A 15,815-nucleotide genomic window follows, 5' to 3' on the forward strand; every position below is an offset into this window, starting at 1 on the left:
TATTATTTGATATCAGAAAGACATTCTTCGTATTCAGAATGCAATTCGATATGTCTGATGTGCTCTCATGCCCCACAAAAATACTGTCGAAATGCTCAAAACGCTCATTCCAGATCCCTTAAGGTTATTAATTATTTTAACCTGTGGTGATTTGGTAGTGAGCGTTGGCAAAAACTGCATTGCTCAATTCATAGCGAGTGTGTAGAAGAATTAAAATATCACAGATATACTTTTATATGTGCTGCGGTTCTTGAGTTACGTTGTAAAGAGGGCTGAAACAACAAAACTTTTGTAAAACGTACATAACTCATTAACAACAATAAATTAAGCAAGTTTGCAAAGTATACGATTTGTAGAATAAACTTTTGCAAAACATCAAGGTGGTAATTTTCAATAATATATTGATCTAGATAATGATTTTTAGGTTGCTTCGACCAACAATGCCTCGTCTACCCTTAAGGTATTAACCAGACCTCTTTCATATCATTAACAGTGGCATGTAGACGAACCAATTCCGTTCAAATGCTTTTTATACAAGAACGCCACCATTATCCAGCAGCCCTATTCGCATTATGGACTCAGTGAAACTTTAGTGAATGACGCTGTAGACTTCATTAGAGGTTCGCAACAGGGACCGCCTCCTCACAGGAAGCCTTTCTTCTTGTATTATGCATTGGCCCAAACACACGTTGATCTATTCACCAGCAATGAACGGTTTAGAGGCTCGTCGAAGAGAGGTACGCTTTTAGTAAATAGAGAGTTTGCGAAATGAAGTTTGAAACCACAAACTTCAACGTCTAGAGGATTATAGAGGATTATGTATTCAAAACTACTCTGTCATTAAAGTTAACTTTGTCATTAAAGTCATGGAAGTTAACTTGGGAATCTATAGTGTGCGGTAAATTATGATGAAAATACGTCAATTTAAGAACAATAGTTTTGCATATTTCCTCATAGACTACATAATTACCTCTTATGTATTATCTAGTTAATAGACCAATTATGTTTAGGTAAAAAACATGTCACGTGTTGCTGAAAATTACTGATGAATTATATTAATAAACTTTTGTGCCAAACGTCACGCTTGGTATATAGTTTGCGAAACGAAGTTTTGTCATGACTTCCACTTCAAGGGGATTAATTTCCCGTAAAAATGATCTAGTTTTACTTCACCAAGCGCGCGCCCAGCAAACATTATACAATCGGCCCGATACTGGCTCTATAAAAGCTGCTATAATGGACCAAGAATGGCAGCCTGTATTGGTCCGGTACGGTCGTGCACACGGGCATTCGACTGGCCCAATAGATATTGCCAGCACTGGGCCAAAATTGGTTGAAATTGGCCCAGTACAGGTCCAATTTATTCAATACTGTACTGGGCCAATATAATATTGCCAATATATTCCCATTTAATATGAAACCGTAAGTAAACGGTAATGGTCCAATTTTGGTCCTTTTTATTTTATTTTATTTTATTTTTGGTCCACGTCTAGCTGTGCAGTGTTCTTCTATTCCTCTTTTACCCGGTTCAGGCATTATTTGGTCAGTTTCACCTGTTCAACCAGATATTTCCTTTGAAAAGGAAACTTACTTGCACTCAGCATAATTGAATTGGTATTACCTGATGTGAAGTTCGATAACAAACTAAGCTCACAAAACTGAGCCATTGATAAATGAAATATATATTCTATGGTGTCATCAGAAAACAATTATGCCTTGCTCACGTAGATTCTTTACAAGGCAGTAAATGAAATATTCGGAACAAGCATAAACTCGCTGCCTTTTCTTTATAATAATAATAACATGTGGCCCTTCAAAATGAAGATGATAATGATCAAATATTGTATTTTGATAGTAAAAAATGTCAGGGTTTCAAAACCACGCCCACATTAATGCAACATTGGGCCAATACAGGGCCGGTACTCGGGGCCTACAAGCCCGGCCAACAAGTTTCTGCCGCAACTGGGCCAGTATGTACATGCCGGCTCGATGCTATATTCAGGTAGTCTTCAATTGGCCCAATAATGGACCAAGTACGGCACAGCTTATCCTGATAAGAAAACGGCGGCCAAACATTAACCAGTATCGGATTTGTACTGGCGCTATTCCGTCAGCCGTGTCCGGTATTGCCAGAAGTAGACCAGTTTAAGCCATTACTGGGCCAATATTACAATGTTTGCTGGCGCAGTGTGGCATACTTCTGGAAGAGTAATGCAGGTGCATAACATTTTTAAATATAACATATAGGTTGTGCCTGGTAAGAGAGGGGGTAGCGAGGAGGAGAGACTATGACTATGGTAGGAATATTAATTGAAACATATAACTAGTTTCAAAATAATATAATAAGGATTCCCGAGTGGCATCGCGAGTTCATTCATGTTTATTAAAACGAAGCGCCTGAGATAGAGTCTTTTGTCTTGAAGTGGGACTAATAACCACTTGACTAAACAAAAGAGATACATATTGATGCAGTCGGTTACAAGCTCTTACACTAGTCTCCACGGCAGCCAGTTTGGTTCCACGCCATCCACACATCCACGTGCTGCTCGCGTATCTGATTATACAGCCAGGAGTTCAACCCACGGGCAATCAAGTTCCCGGATGCAGCACTGCTGTTCGGTTCATATTGACTTTGCATGTCGCCCTCTTTTAGGCTAATTCACTACATTATGAGCGCCATAATTTAAACTAATGGAAAACACATTTTCTGTCATACAATTATTTTACACCATCTCCCGAAACACCCGGCCAATTAATATTTAAGCCGTGTCACTTATGCAAACCTATACCAGACCAGTCTTGGAATTTTGTGAAAAAGTATTCCATATTAAATGTCAAGTCTGTATATACATGACGTAAGTTAATAAACAGTCATAATTTTTTGTATAGGTCGTTACGGTGACAACATCAATGAAATGTCGTGGGAAGTTGGTGCCATATTAGACGAGGTAAAAAGGTTGGGTTTGGCTTCTAACACGCTGTCCATCTTCTCGTCTGATAACGGGCCTTGGATACACATCTGCAATGAAGGAGGCGATGCAGGTGTATTCAAAGGTAGGGACAGATATTAAAGCCCAAGGGCATTACAACTTCAATAAAGTTAGGTGATGTTATGTTGTATAGCTCAAGCGTTGAAAAGTTGTAGGCTTTCCCCCATATCAGACTGTGGGAGCGTCACTTTTATCTAACGCGCCACGATGTCGTTACTTATTCACAGAGTGTTCCATTTATAGTAGAGCAGGAAACGGCAACCAGTAAAATAACTGATCTTTAGGAAGAACCGACACCTATACCACTACAACTTGGTCCAGAATAGTAGATTTTATTGGAAATCATTTTTTCTGCAGTACAAGGGATTTTTTTCATAGTTCTGTTTAAGCTGCTTAACCGTTTGCACCAAATCAGTCTTAAAAATAAATTCCTAAAAAGTCAAACTGGGTCAGGGTAAAAATACGTTGCCTTTTTGACAAGTAGACATGTGTGTTTGTAATGTGCAATAAGGAAAAAAACAGATCAATACCTTAGAGAGTCAATTGGTCATGTTACTCTTCTACCAACGAGTGATAAACCTCGTCATTTCTAAAAGAACTGGAGACATATATCGCTCTTAAATGTTTCTTATAAGTCAGCATATGCTTGTCTTGCTAACCTCATAAAATCAATTTTACCTAAATCTAATTTCGGAAGACCAAATTATTATATTTATAATATGCCAGAGGCCCATTTCACTAAACCTTTAACCTTTCGTAACTTAACTAACCATTCGGAAAGTTACGAATACCCAATACTAAACGTAACTTTACGATGGGTCCATGTAGAAAACTCCTATTACTTACGAAGAGTACCGTTCGTAAGTAAGTTTAGTGAACGATTTCAGGACTAACGAAGCTTCGTAAAGTTTAGTGAAATGGATCCCAGGTCTGTTTTTATTTAAAGACTTCAGGAAAAGCATTCGATACGGTATCACATGACTTAAAACTCTAAAAGCTTTTAATTTTGGAACATATATTTGTAGATGGTTTAAAACCCTATATAAGAATGCATCTTCGTCAGTGATAATAAATGGGAAAATTTCAAAACCAAATTCAGCGCAGTTGCAGGCAGGTCGTTCTTCATTCGCCATGTGCTTTTGTTTTATATACGGAAATTTCAGCTTCGATGATAAAAGGAAATAAGAGCATAAAATTAATTAAAGTAAACGACATGAGTTTTAAAATAGATGGTGACTGGAAGGCTTCGAATGATCAGACATGATGGCCAGTAGTTCTTCTTCTTCATCTTCTGGCCCCCTTCTCTTTTCGACTAGGTCTGACACTTAACGTGCACAGGGTTTGACTCATCCTGTACACGGGACCAACGGCTTTACGTGACTTCCGAATCACGGACGAAGCACATACACTACCTATGTCTGCACGTGCTAAGCAGTGTATGGGGGCGAGAAGAAATTCTTCAATTAAATTCTGAAATTAATTAACTGAACTTAATTGAGGGAAGAGAATTTTCACCTAAGGCAAGCCCAAGGCTCGAACCCTCGTCGATCGTATCTCCCGGCCGGCAGCGCAACGCCTTAAGGTTAAATACCACTAATTATCTCTAACACAGGTTTCAATGGAAAAATAGGTGATTTCAAGCACGATTTTCTCATATAAGGAACTCTCACAGTGAAATGACATTATTCTCAATTAAGAGTAGAAGGATGAATCCCCAAATGACCAAAATTTCAACATATGATGACCTGAGAATTTTTTTGTTTTAAAGCACTGAAGTAGAAAGACCACAATTTTACAGTGCGCCCTCCTTTTTTGTGAACAGATTTTAGCCAACTGGTTGGGGGCAAAATCGATGTGCAGTGGATGAATTTCGGGGAACTTTTCATCAAAACTGTAAAATAATGGTAGAAAACATGCCATTTCTGCATGTTACTCTGAAATGTACTATACAGCTTGGTATTTTTCAGTGATTTTTAAGCACCTTTTAAGGATGCCATGCAGGAAAAAAGTCCCTATCTTATTTTTACGCACTGCCCAGCACTAATTAGTGGTATTTAACCTTAACCACTCGGCCATCTCCCATAGAGTCGCTACAAACCCAGCATCACAGAGGACTACAGAGCGCGTACCACCAGTCAAAGTATCCGCCTCATCCGAAAATGAGGGCCGATTGTTCCATGAAATGCGACAGGCGAGACTGCTACGCAATTACAGCGTATTTTCATGGTCTATCGCGTAATCACGAAAACACGCAACGCTCTATCGCGTATACGCGAAGGCACGCAGCGCTGGCGTGATTGTGTGACACGGCACGATCGAACAATCGGCCCTCATGAATATGCGAGAACTCACCGTATGCAATACACGTGGACTTTGACTGGTGGTACTTTCTCTGTTTATCTCTTTCCTCTATGCCCAGCATTGCTATTGGTATAGCGCCGGGACCCATTGTTTCCAGTGTATTCGTTCCGTTATCAGTGCTCATGGTCGGCGAGGTCTGAAACCATATCCATAAATCATTTTAATTATTATAATTGCATATTTCAATTGTTTGAAGTGTGATCGTCATCCATTAAATTAAAACAACGAATCTTCACCCCATTACTTTGTAAACGCAACCTAGATAGCTCTATGATGCATAATGAATACATGAATTTTCTTAACATGTTACAGGTGGAAAAATGCAATTCTGGGAAGGTGGTGTTCGCGTACCTACTATATTTCACTGGCCAGGTCACATCAGACCCAAAACTACCAGTGATGAATTAACCAGTATGACGGACATCTTTCCAACATTAATGAATATCGTTGGCGGTTCCGTTCCTGATGATAGGCCAATGGACGGTCAAGATATTTCTTCAACGCTCTTCAACTGGTGGCCCCAGCCGGAACCCGTAGCTACGAAAAGTTTATTCAACGACGTTGACGTAACAAGCAACGAACCTCGTATTCTGGTATTCTATTGCGACAGCACTTTATATACTGTACGGTATCGCAGCTACAAGTTCCATTTCCATACCCAGAAAGCCTGGACAAAGGAGGGTCATCACGCGGAACCAGGACGATGTGGAGATGGAGGTTTCCCATCAGGGAAAAATTCCATTTGTGGGAATTGTACTCCTGATCCTAGATTCCCTCCAGAATGTGTTAGTCATCACGATCCTCCTCTGATGTTCAATGTTGACAAAGATCCCAATGAAGCATATCCTTTGGATACTGCTCTCCCCGAACACCAAGCTGTTCTAGTTGAAATGATGTCCAAATTGGATATTTTTTTGGATACCATGGTCCTAGGTCCTCGCTTATTAGATAGCCGATCTCAGGATGTCATACCATGTTGTACTCCCGAGTCCTTTCCAGACTGTGAGTGTAACTACAGTTATGAAGGTCCAATACCCAAACCTGGCAATCCAAGTTTCAAATCCGAAGAAATTAAAAAAATGTTAATGAATGAGGATCTTAATCACGACGAATTTTAGGGCTTACGTCAAGCCACATCTCCGCTCTTAGTTTTTTGTTTCTAATCTCCTCATTTTTATATACCGTATACCCCCCCCCCCTCCCCTTGAAAAAAGCAATGTGCCCCGGTTACGCTGCCAGTTTAAAGCCCATATTTCATGCACCAAACTATACATTCACTCCTCCATCCTCCCTACGCGTTAATTAACTTCGGCTATAATTGATAAGAGATTAATAAGAGATAAAAAAGACAAGTTTGCGTTTGACGTCGTCTGTCAATCAAACTCGAGCATGGTTTGTTTACAAGTGTGTCGTGATGATGAGTTGCTGAATGCGGCGGTAAAACCGGTCGCCTTATTTCTAATTTTGCATCTTGAAACATACATACCATCTCAAAAGTTAGGGCTTTATAGTAGGAAACTTTCTTTTCCGAAGGCACCATGTCAACAATGCCTAGAAAAGTTGCTTTGTTTTGGTAATTTTTTGCCATTTTCTGCTATTTCTTTTCTCCGATCGGCACCAGCTAAATCGGCCTTCCTTTTACGCGCTATTAACCAATCAAGGATCGTAAGGAATAGGCAGGCTCACATCACACCCTATTCGTCCATAGGGAAGTGGAATGTACATCTACGGTCCAAAAATGGCTTTACTGTGGGGCTCAATGGAAAAATCACTAAAAATTAATTTTGACAACCAATACCTAAGTGATGTTGACTTACGTTGGTACTGGCATAATACTTGATTCATAAACTATCACATAGTGCAATCGATGTTCCACCAAGTCTACACTCGTTAAAGCGCAAAGCAATTTGTGTGTAAATCAAGACCATCCAAAACAGCTTTCTAAAGAATAGGAGGTCATCTGGGGTCATATACAGTAGTGTACATTGTACATGTGCGCGTCAGCTGTCACAATTTCACACACACAATTTTGGGCAATTTGGTGACACTATGTTTGTCTGTAACTTCAAAAGTATATGCACTAGAAACATGATTGACCCCGTATTGTTTAGGTAATTTGATTTTCTTTCCACTGAAAGAACTTTCATCCAAAAATATTGAACTTCAGGTTTTAGTAATTTGGCAATTATAAACTCGCCTTACATGCACATTTTATTTTAAGATTATTTTATATTAATTCGCAATGTATAGTTTACTATTATAGTAGATAGTGCCAAGTACATTATAAATATATTTAATCAAAAGGACAGATTACTCACTATAATATTCACTTTTAAACTGTATTTTTCTGAATGTGTTGATTGTTAGTCCGATACTCCTACGAAGCTATGGGCATGGCATCTTACCTATTCCATTCCATTCACTCCTTGTCCTTTGTCGTCTATTTCTTGTCCGTCCCGTCTTGTCCTTGTACATAAAACAAGATCGTTATCTTATTTTGAACATTATTTAATTTTTCAAGCTGAAAGCTCTTCTGAGTTTACTGGCCTCTCCGCCCTCCATATATCATCCTTTTTAATACTTAATTGGTATAAAAACTTGTTAAAAAATAGAATGTCTCAAGTTTCAAATTATTGACATTGATCATATTGGTCACTTGTATCACAATCTTACATTCGTTGAAAATTATATAAAATTTATGTTACTGTCTTTAATTTATAAAGCATTATTCATTGTACTGATCATATTGATATAATCATTTCATGCATATTGTTTGCATCGTGTATTAATTTACTTTGATGCTTGTAGCCAATATTATTATTTTGTATTAATGTATGCCATTGACCAGCTATGTCACGATTTAGGGGGAATTTAGTATGAGGTTTTCATTTCTAATATTTTTTCCTCATAATACAATGAAAAACAAAAGCAATAGCAATACAAACCCTAATAAAACAAAGTCAAACATAAGAATAATTAAAAAAGAATAAAAATATATTTCTTTTGTTTTTCATTATATTATGAGGAAAATTTTGAAATTTGCAAATATAAATATAATATTTTTAAAAACAGGAACAAATGGGTAAGGAATTTTTCACCATGGACACTAAACATTTTATTAAATTTTGAACAGGAAAAATCAATATCAATTACATAAGCTCGTCTCAAATTGGTATAACTACTTCACAGTCACAAAAGATATGAACATTTGTCTCAGACATCTTATCACAAAAGGAACAATTTTGGGAATCCTTTCTTTTGATCTTAAAGAGAAAGTTATTGAAGGCGATAGCTTTGTGAAAAATCATGAAATAAAATGAACGGAGACGAGAGTCAATAGAACATTTAAAATTATTAAGGTGAATTATTTCCCAATCCTCGCAAGAATCACATCTTGCTTCAAGATTATCCACCAACTCACTTCAATCACTCATACGCTTTTCAGGAAGACACGTTTCAGTCATAACAGAATAAGTATACTTGGGAACTTTTGTATTTTTAAGAAGATTCTACAATACGATCAAAAACAATAGTATGAGTAATTTCAGTGGTTGGATTATCGAACCATGGTCTGGGAATATTTTTCATTGATTTGGATAAATTAATATTGCAGCCGGAACAATTTGAGAACTTGCTCACATTTTCAAACAAATTCGCGAAAGAATCAGGGGAACCATCTAAACCCTTCGTAGTCGGTGTAACAAAATAAATATGGCTCGATAGTTAATGCTAATATTGAATATGGGGTTCATATTACCATATCAATGCATAACGATCAATCAGTGACGTAGAGTCTGGTGCTATTTTATTTACTGCGAAATGACTGGCGAATTGGTCTTATGCAAAGAGCATGGAGTGGCAATATATTACGTAATGCTTTGTTCCTTTGATGCTGATTTGAAGAAAGAAAGAAATGGGAAGAAGGGAAGAGAGAGAATGAGAGCGATGAGTGATAAAGTTAGTGTAGGTCTAAGAAAGAATAAGTACAGAGAAAGAAAAGAAAGGAATGATAAATAAATGTTATAATAATTATTATAGAAAGTAAACACATAACAGCACTAAGCAGCCATTCGATGACATCAATGCCGTTATGCGTTACATAATTAAAACGCCCAGTCAGATGTATTTCGCAACTGCCGAACGTAAGTCACCCAATTTCGAAAACTAGAGGTTCAATGTACACTCTCATGAATATTGATTCGCAACATTTTCCAATATTTCAGCGCTCTAATCGGAAACAATAGAACAATAAACAGAGCGTTGGTCTTATGTACATATCGTCAGCCTGCTACGCTCATTGCCTACGTCATTTTTTTGTATTTTTGAGAACAAAGAACAACATGTGGCGAATTTACATGAAGCGCCTAAAGTCAGTTGGGTGATAAAGATGATTACATCGGCAGCTAATGCCCCCTTTATAGACTTCAGACCCACACAAGCACACATTTGGGATACGTGAGAACAATGGTACCACTTTACACGTGACTGCCCTTACACATGACTGTATTGTGGTCACTTATTGATACTCGCCTGTTGTGTAGAGCGTTAATATGATGCCAGATCAGTGACCAATTTAATGGCGGAATACCTTTGTTCGAAACAATGGTACCACTTTTATGAATAGCCTGTCGCAAAATCTAATCGGCATCAAACGAACAAAGCAATACGTATTTGATGGCATGCATATCTGACATTGGTACACTGCCAATATTGACATTATAGTCATTATCAAGTTGAACAATGCGTTTCAAGTGGATATCTAACACATATCAGGTGCTAATATTCACAACATGAACAGGGTTAGACCTCTTGAATAATGTCGAATATATAAGATAATAATATCGAATTAATCAATTTGAATTAGAAGATTCATCAAGTGTGCTTGGGCGGCGCCATTAGTAATGTTAAAAGAATACCAAGAGACAGGTGATGCACACTTTTTGAGCGTACTCAATCCAGTGAGTACGCTCTGTTTTAGTTTCACTTTTGACATATTCATGAACTCTAGTGTAATCACTATTGGTCATTATCGGAAGTTGCAGCGATATAGTATTGAAAAAAGCTGCTGTAATATTAGCACAGTGTTTGTTGTCAGTTTGTTGTCCACATTTACTCCCACATAATAGACGCAATTGTATACCTCAAAATAGATTCCTGTCATCTGATTGGTTAAAAGTGCGGTCATTGAATTAGCTATGTCCTGAAAATGAACTATGGACCGGTCATGGAAACGAACTATGGACCGGCGTGAGTCTACGCATGCGCAATTGCAACGTACCTCCATTCGGTATAGATGAATCCAACGAGCCAAGTGATGGTCAGAATTTATTCGGCCATTACTGGGTCCCCTCCGATGTTATATTGTATTGTGTTATAAACGTTCATCATTCTTTTGTGATGGAATGCAGTTTAAAATCCCCGCTGAGGCCGCTTCATTTCATATTTTAGGTGGGATGGAGCCAACGGGGACCCAGCTATGGCTTCCATTGAGGTGTAGGAATGCGTGAAATTGGATTCGTCTATATAAAAAAAATATTGACTGTTTTATATTCGAGGCATGGTTAAAATTATAGGCCCGCGGCGATCTCAAAACCATGCTATGACCCGAGGCGCAACCGAGGGTCGTAGAACGGTTTTGAGATCACCGCGGGCCTATAATTTTAACCATGTTCCGAATTAAGCAGTAAATATTTGTTTTATATATATACCGAATGGATGTGCGTGGAAGTTGTGATCGCGCAGTTTGATTGGGACGCACGTGACCGGTCCATAGTTCATTCCATGGCCGGTCTACAGTTCATTTTGAGGGCATAGCTAATTCAATGACTGCTATTATCATCATGTGAATGAAGTTAAAGATTTGAACTGAATTCTATAAATTATACGAATTTTTATTACAACAAACTTGAATGTTATAGAGTGTGATGCTACCATTGCTAATTAGTGCTACAAACCAAGTCAAGAATATTAGTTAGAATTGTGATTGATGCACATTAGTAATCGTGATCAAGTTTGGACACAGACCTAGGGTCTGTGGTTTGGAATTCAGTGAATTTTTATAATCGTAATTATAATTATTTAGCAAGGTGTTAAAATCTAATAACCTGCATGGTTTAGTCAAAATAATGACATTAATCTAAATTTTGAAATGATACACATAATAAAGTTAGGAATACATGTAATGAATAATCATGATGTTGTAAGACTGTAAAAGTTAACTTGTATGTGCACTTATTGGTCACATAATGTACAATCATGCTAAAAAGGCACTCCTGCATCTACCCTAGACTTAATGATGTGTGCCACCTTGTAGAAGTCTCAAAAAGTTTTGGAATTTTGAATGATACAATTAAGATGCCGAAATTGCTATTTAAAAGCCCCTGCATAGAAATATTTATATGAGACTTTTAGCTGCATTTTGTTTGGTATCATCAGTATAATATATGTTTTAAGAAATATTTTAAAACTCGGGCAATTTAAATAATAAGGTTCACATTCATGCTCTCTGCTCAGCATCTACCCGAATCAGACTATCTTTAAATGTGTCACCAAAAATACACTACACTTAAGTACTTCCTTATTTTATTTGTATCACCGTTCACCCAATTAACCATAACCTACAGTTTTATGGAATAAATTACCAATCACATCACAAACCGCCCATTTTTGTTGCTGCACACGGTTTCACTTCCCAAGTACCTATTACCCGTATTGGTCCGAGTATAGTCCCACCCGTTTTTTATGTGAAAATTTTTCACAATTGGGGGTGGGATCATACTCGAATTTCAACAACAACAAAATTTCAGAAATTGTAAAAAAATGTGGTTTTTTTTTGGTTTTTTAAAGTTTTTTTTTCGGTTTTGGAGTGTCCCTGGACCTAGACCTAGATACTAGGATCATTCATGGTTGACCTAAATTCAAGATTCAAAAATTCAAGATGTTTTGTATTTCTAATATGAAAATTGATAATTTGTATTCATGTCATACTCTATTAATGATTTCAAAACGCATTGAATTTGAATGCATTTTGAAATCATTAATAGAGTATGACATGAATACAAATTATCAATTTTCATATTAAAATACAAAACATCTTGAAATTTTTTTTAGGTCAACCATGAATGATCCTAGCATCTAGGTCTAGGTCCAAGGACACTCCAAAACCGAAAAAAAAACTTTAAAAAAAATTTAAAAAAATTTTATTTACAATTTCTGAAATGTTTCGAAAAATGGGGGTGGGACTATACTCGAACGTGGGACTATACTCGGACGAATACGGTATATTGATTGGTAAGGCACGATATTCCAATGTAAATATTGTTACGTGGCAGGTGTGGTTTCGATCAAGAATTCCTACATGTTCCTACAAGGTTCTTTCAATATGAATTTTACTTCATTGCACTACATTATAATAAAACGGGCCAAATGACAACAGGACACCACAACTTACCGCACGGGAGCGCAGGTTTCTGTCGAAGAAGTATCATGAAACTAAGAGTCCTAAAGTTCAGCATCTTTTTCGTCTCGAATTTTCCACAACTAAATCGGATTCTATGTAAGGGAGCAGCATATAAGAATGTGAACAAGCTCAATGTGCATGCGACACTAAGGAACATGGGATACGAAAGACAGCCGGAAGCTTTAGGCAGACCACGAACGGCTAGAACACAATTGAACACTGCTAGAATTAGACATGCGTTACAGCAAGACCCAAAGATCAGCTCAAGACGCAATCCTTACCCAACATTCCCCAATCAAGCTTCTGCCGGATCGTTCGTAAAGACTTTAATTGGTATCCCTGCCAACTACAGTACCGTCATGGACTTCATTCGGAGTTTATATGCATTGTTTGTTGAATATTAATTAAAAGCGTAAGTTGTCATTTCAACAATAAATCCTGTTAGTACTTTGTTGATTCGTCCAAAAAATTAAAATGGATGAAAATCAATCAAACGCGTGCAGCTACAAAAATGGGTGGTGGTTTTCAAATGAGTATAACTTTAGTTTGTTGTGAGCAAATGCGACAAATCGGGTTTTTTTCATTTAGACGTGTAGAGTTTGCTCTTTTCAATGATATTTTTATTTATAGCAGATTCCTTACATATCTCTAGTAACCATGGTAACAGCGCCTCAGACATGAGTTTACTTCTTTTTTACTCAACCTGTAGCTCATTACACAGTTTTTTAAAAAGGTCTCAAAACACATCTCTTTCAATAGAATTTTTATTTGGCACTCTTTTGATAATTTTCATGAAAGTCGCTCATTATACAGCAGGGGTCTCTGACATATACCTAACATTGGTACAATGCCAATATTGGCATTAGAGTCATTATCATGTTGAACAATTCGTTTCGATTTGATATAACACATAGCAGGTGCGAACATTCACAACAGGGTTTGCTAAATAAATGTTTGGTGGCTTGATTTATAGCTGAACTTCATTCAGGCATTGTAATATTCCGCATTGATATCAATATATTTCAATTCATGAATTGTCTTGTAATAAAGTTGTATTGCCATTAATATTTCCTCTTACCTTACAACATAATACTAATAATACTAATAATAATAATAATAATACTAATATTACTACTACTACTACTACTACTACTACTACTACTACTACTACTACTACTACTACTACTACTACTACTAAATAATAATAATAATAATAATAATAATAATAATAATAATAATAATAATAATAATAATAATAATAATAGTAATAATAATATTAATAATAATAATAATAATAATAATAATAATAATAATAATAATAATAATAATAATAATAATGATAATAATAATACTAATACTAATACTAATACTAATAATAATAATAATAATAATAATATTAAGAATAATAATAAAAATTAAAATTGAACCAGAGTTGTTTGTTTATAATACTTATTGGTTACGGAAAAAGTGCATACATACGATATACTATGACTAGTATAATTTCCAATGAATACATATATAATTAACCCTAACCCTAACCCTAACTCTAACCGTAACCGTAACGCTGACCCTAACCCTAACCCTAACCCCACGACCACAACCCTAACCATAACCCTTAAGACCCTGACCCTAACAATAATGAACCTTGCCTCGGACAATGCGGTTAGTGATATATTGTGGCCCAATATGGTTGCAGAAAGAAATTAAGCGTCCCGCACGCCATGTACGTACTGTGGTATGAACATACCGTACATTTGTACGCGTTCGACGATTTTTTCTATCGTAATAATCAAATGAAGCTGTCAAGTTAGCTCAATCAATAAGGCGTTCGACTATGGTGTGAGAGGTTGCGGGATCGAACCCTGGCAGTGCCTAGCACAATCTCGTGGAAAAATGGAGTTAGCTTGTAATTCACCTGGACAAGGAACTTACTGCTAATTGTCTCGTACGAAACTCGAGGAGCTGATCCTGGTTGCAAAGGTTATATGTGGAATGTCTAGGGTGTGCATTCTTGTAGCAGCAAAGTCCCTGAATTGTTGTTAAATGGTTTATGGAATGATGTGGGTCGTAGTCTTCAGCGACAACCTGTAAAGTGTGCTGAGGCTTGTGGATCAGCGTCTAGGAGTTGTGCCAGTGCGTAGCGCACTATAAATCACTGCGCTTTATTCAAAATCTTGGATTTTGACAAACTTATACTTACTGCACCTGAAGTCTTGATTTTTGCAGGGTATGTTAGTTTAATAATCATGATAATGTACAATACAATTTCCGCGTCGTTGGACAGATGTTTCAAATGGACAAATATTACTTGCATCAAAATGTTCGGAAAAGTTTGGAGTATCTTTTCTGGCATGTTGTCAAGTTTCCAAGCGTTCTATTCCGTTTTGATGGCAACGGTCACGCTATTTAAGGATATTTGTCAGTTTTTTTACCAAAACATGTCACATTTTAACAACATTTCATTAAAAATAAATGGAGTAGATACGTCATTTGGTGTGCAGAACGCATGGCAGATGGATTCAATAGATTTCACGTATGGGTGCAAATGTGTTTTCTTTTAAATTTATTTATTTTGATGATTTTTGTGCACATTTTTGTGAAATTTTTAGGTTAAAAAAATCATCTAAAAATTACTTTATTACAAAATAAAATGTGTTTGATTTTGATCATAGATATGAATCGTGTCCTGTGTTCTGCACACGAAATAAAAAGTTTTTCCGTCATTTAGTTTTAAAGAAATAGCTAGTTAAAATGTAACATTTTCAGGTAAAAATTACAAAAATCCTTAAATTGAACGCACGGGTTACAAATTTCGACAACATGGCAGAAAAGATTTTCCAAACTCTTCTGAACATTTTGATATATGATTTGTTCCTTTGAAACATCTGTCCTACGAAACCATTAAAAAGTATACAAAATTGATTGCTATGAGGGGCATAGTCATGGTTTTCAGATCACCTCGGGCCTATAATTTTAATCATGAATATTTGTTTTCTATAAAAATT

The 15,815-nt window shown here is 36.6% G+C and overlaps 1 protein-coding gene across 1 annotated transcript in view; it reads left to right on the forward strand.

Moving 5' to 3' along the window:
* Positions 1-15,815, forward strand: part of LOC140169167 (uncharacterized) — a 97,780-nt gene that overhangs the window by 6,493 nt on the left and 75,472 nt on the right. Inside the window, exons 4-6 of the mRNA XM_072192424.1 lie at positions 494-737; positions 2,890-3,054; positions 5,664-6,353. Coding sequence (XP_072048525.1) covers positions 494-737; positions 2,890-3,054; positions 5,664-6,353 — 1,099 coding nt within the window. The remainder of the gene's footprint in view (positions 1-493; positions 738-2,889; positions 3,055-5,663; positions 6,354-15,815) is intronic.

Source organism: Amphiura filiformis, chromosome 14, assembly GCF_039555335.1.
Source record: "Amphiura filiformis chromosome 14, Afil_fr2py, whole genome shotgun sequence".
Lineage (NCBI taxonomy): Eukaryota > Metazoa > Echinodermata > Ophiuroidea > Amphilepidida > Amphiuridae > Amphiura > Amphiura filiformis.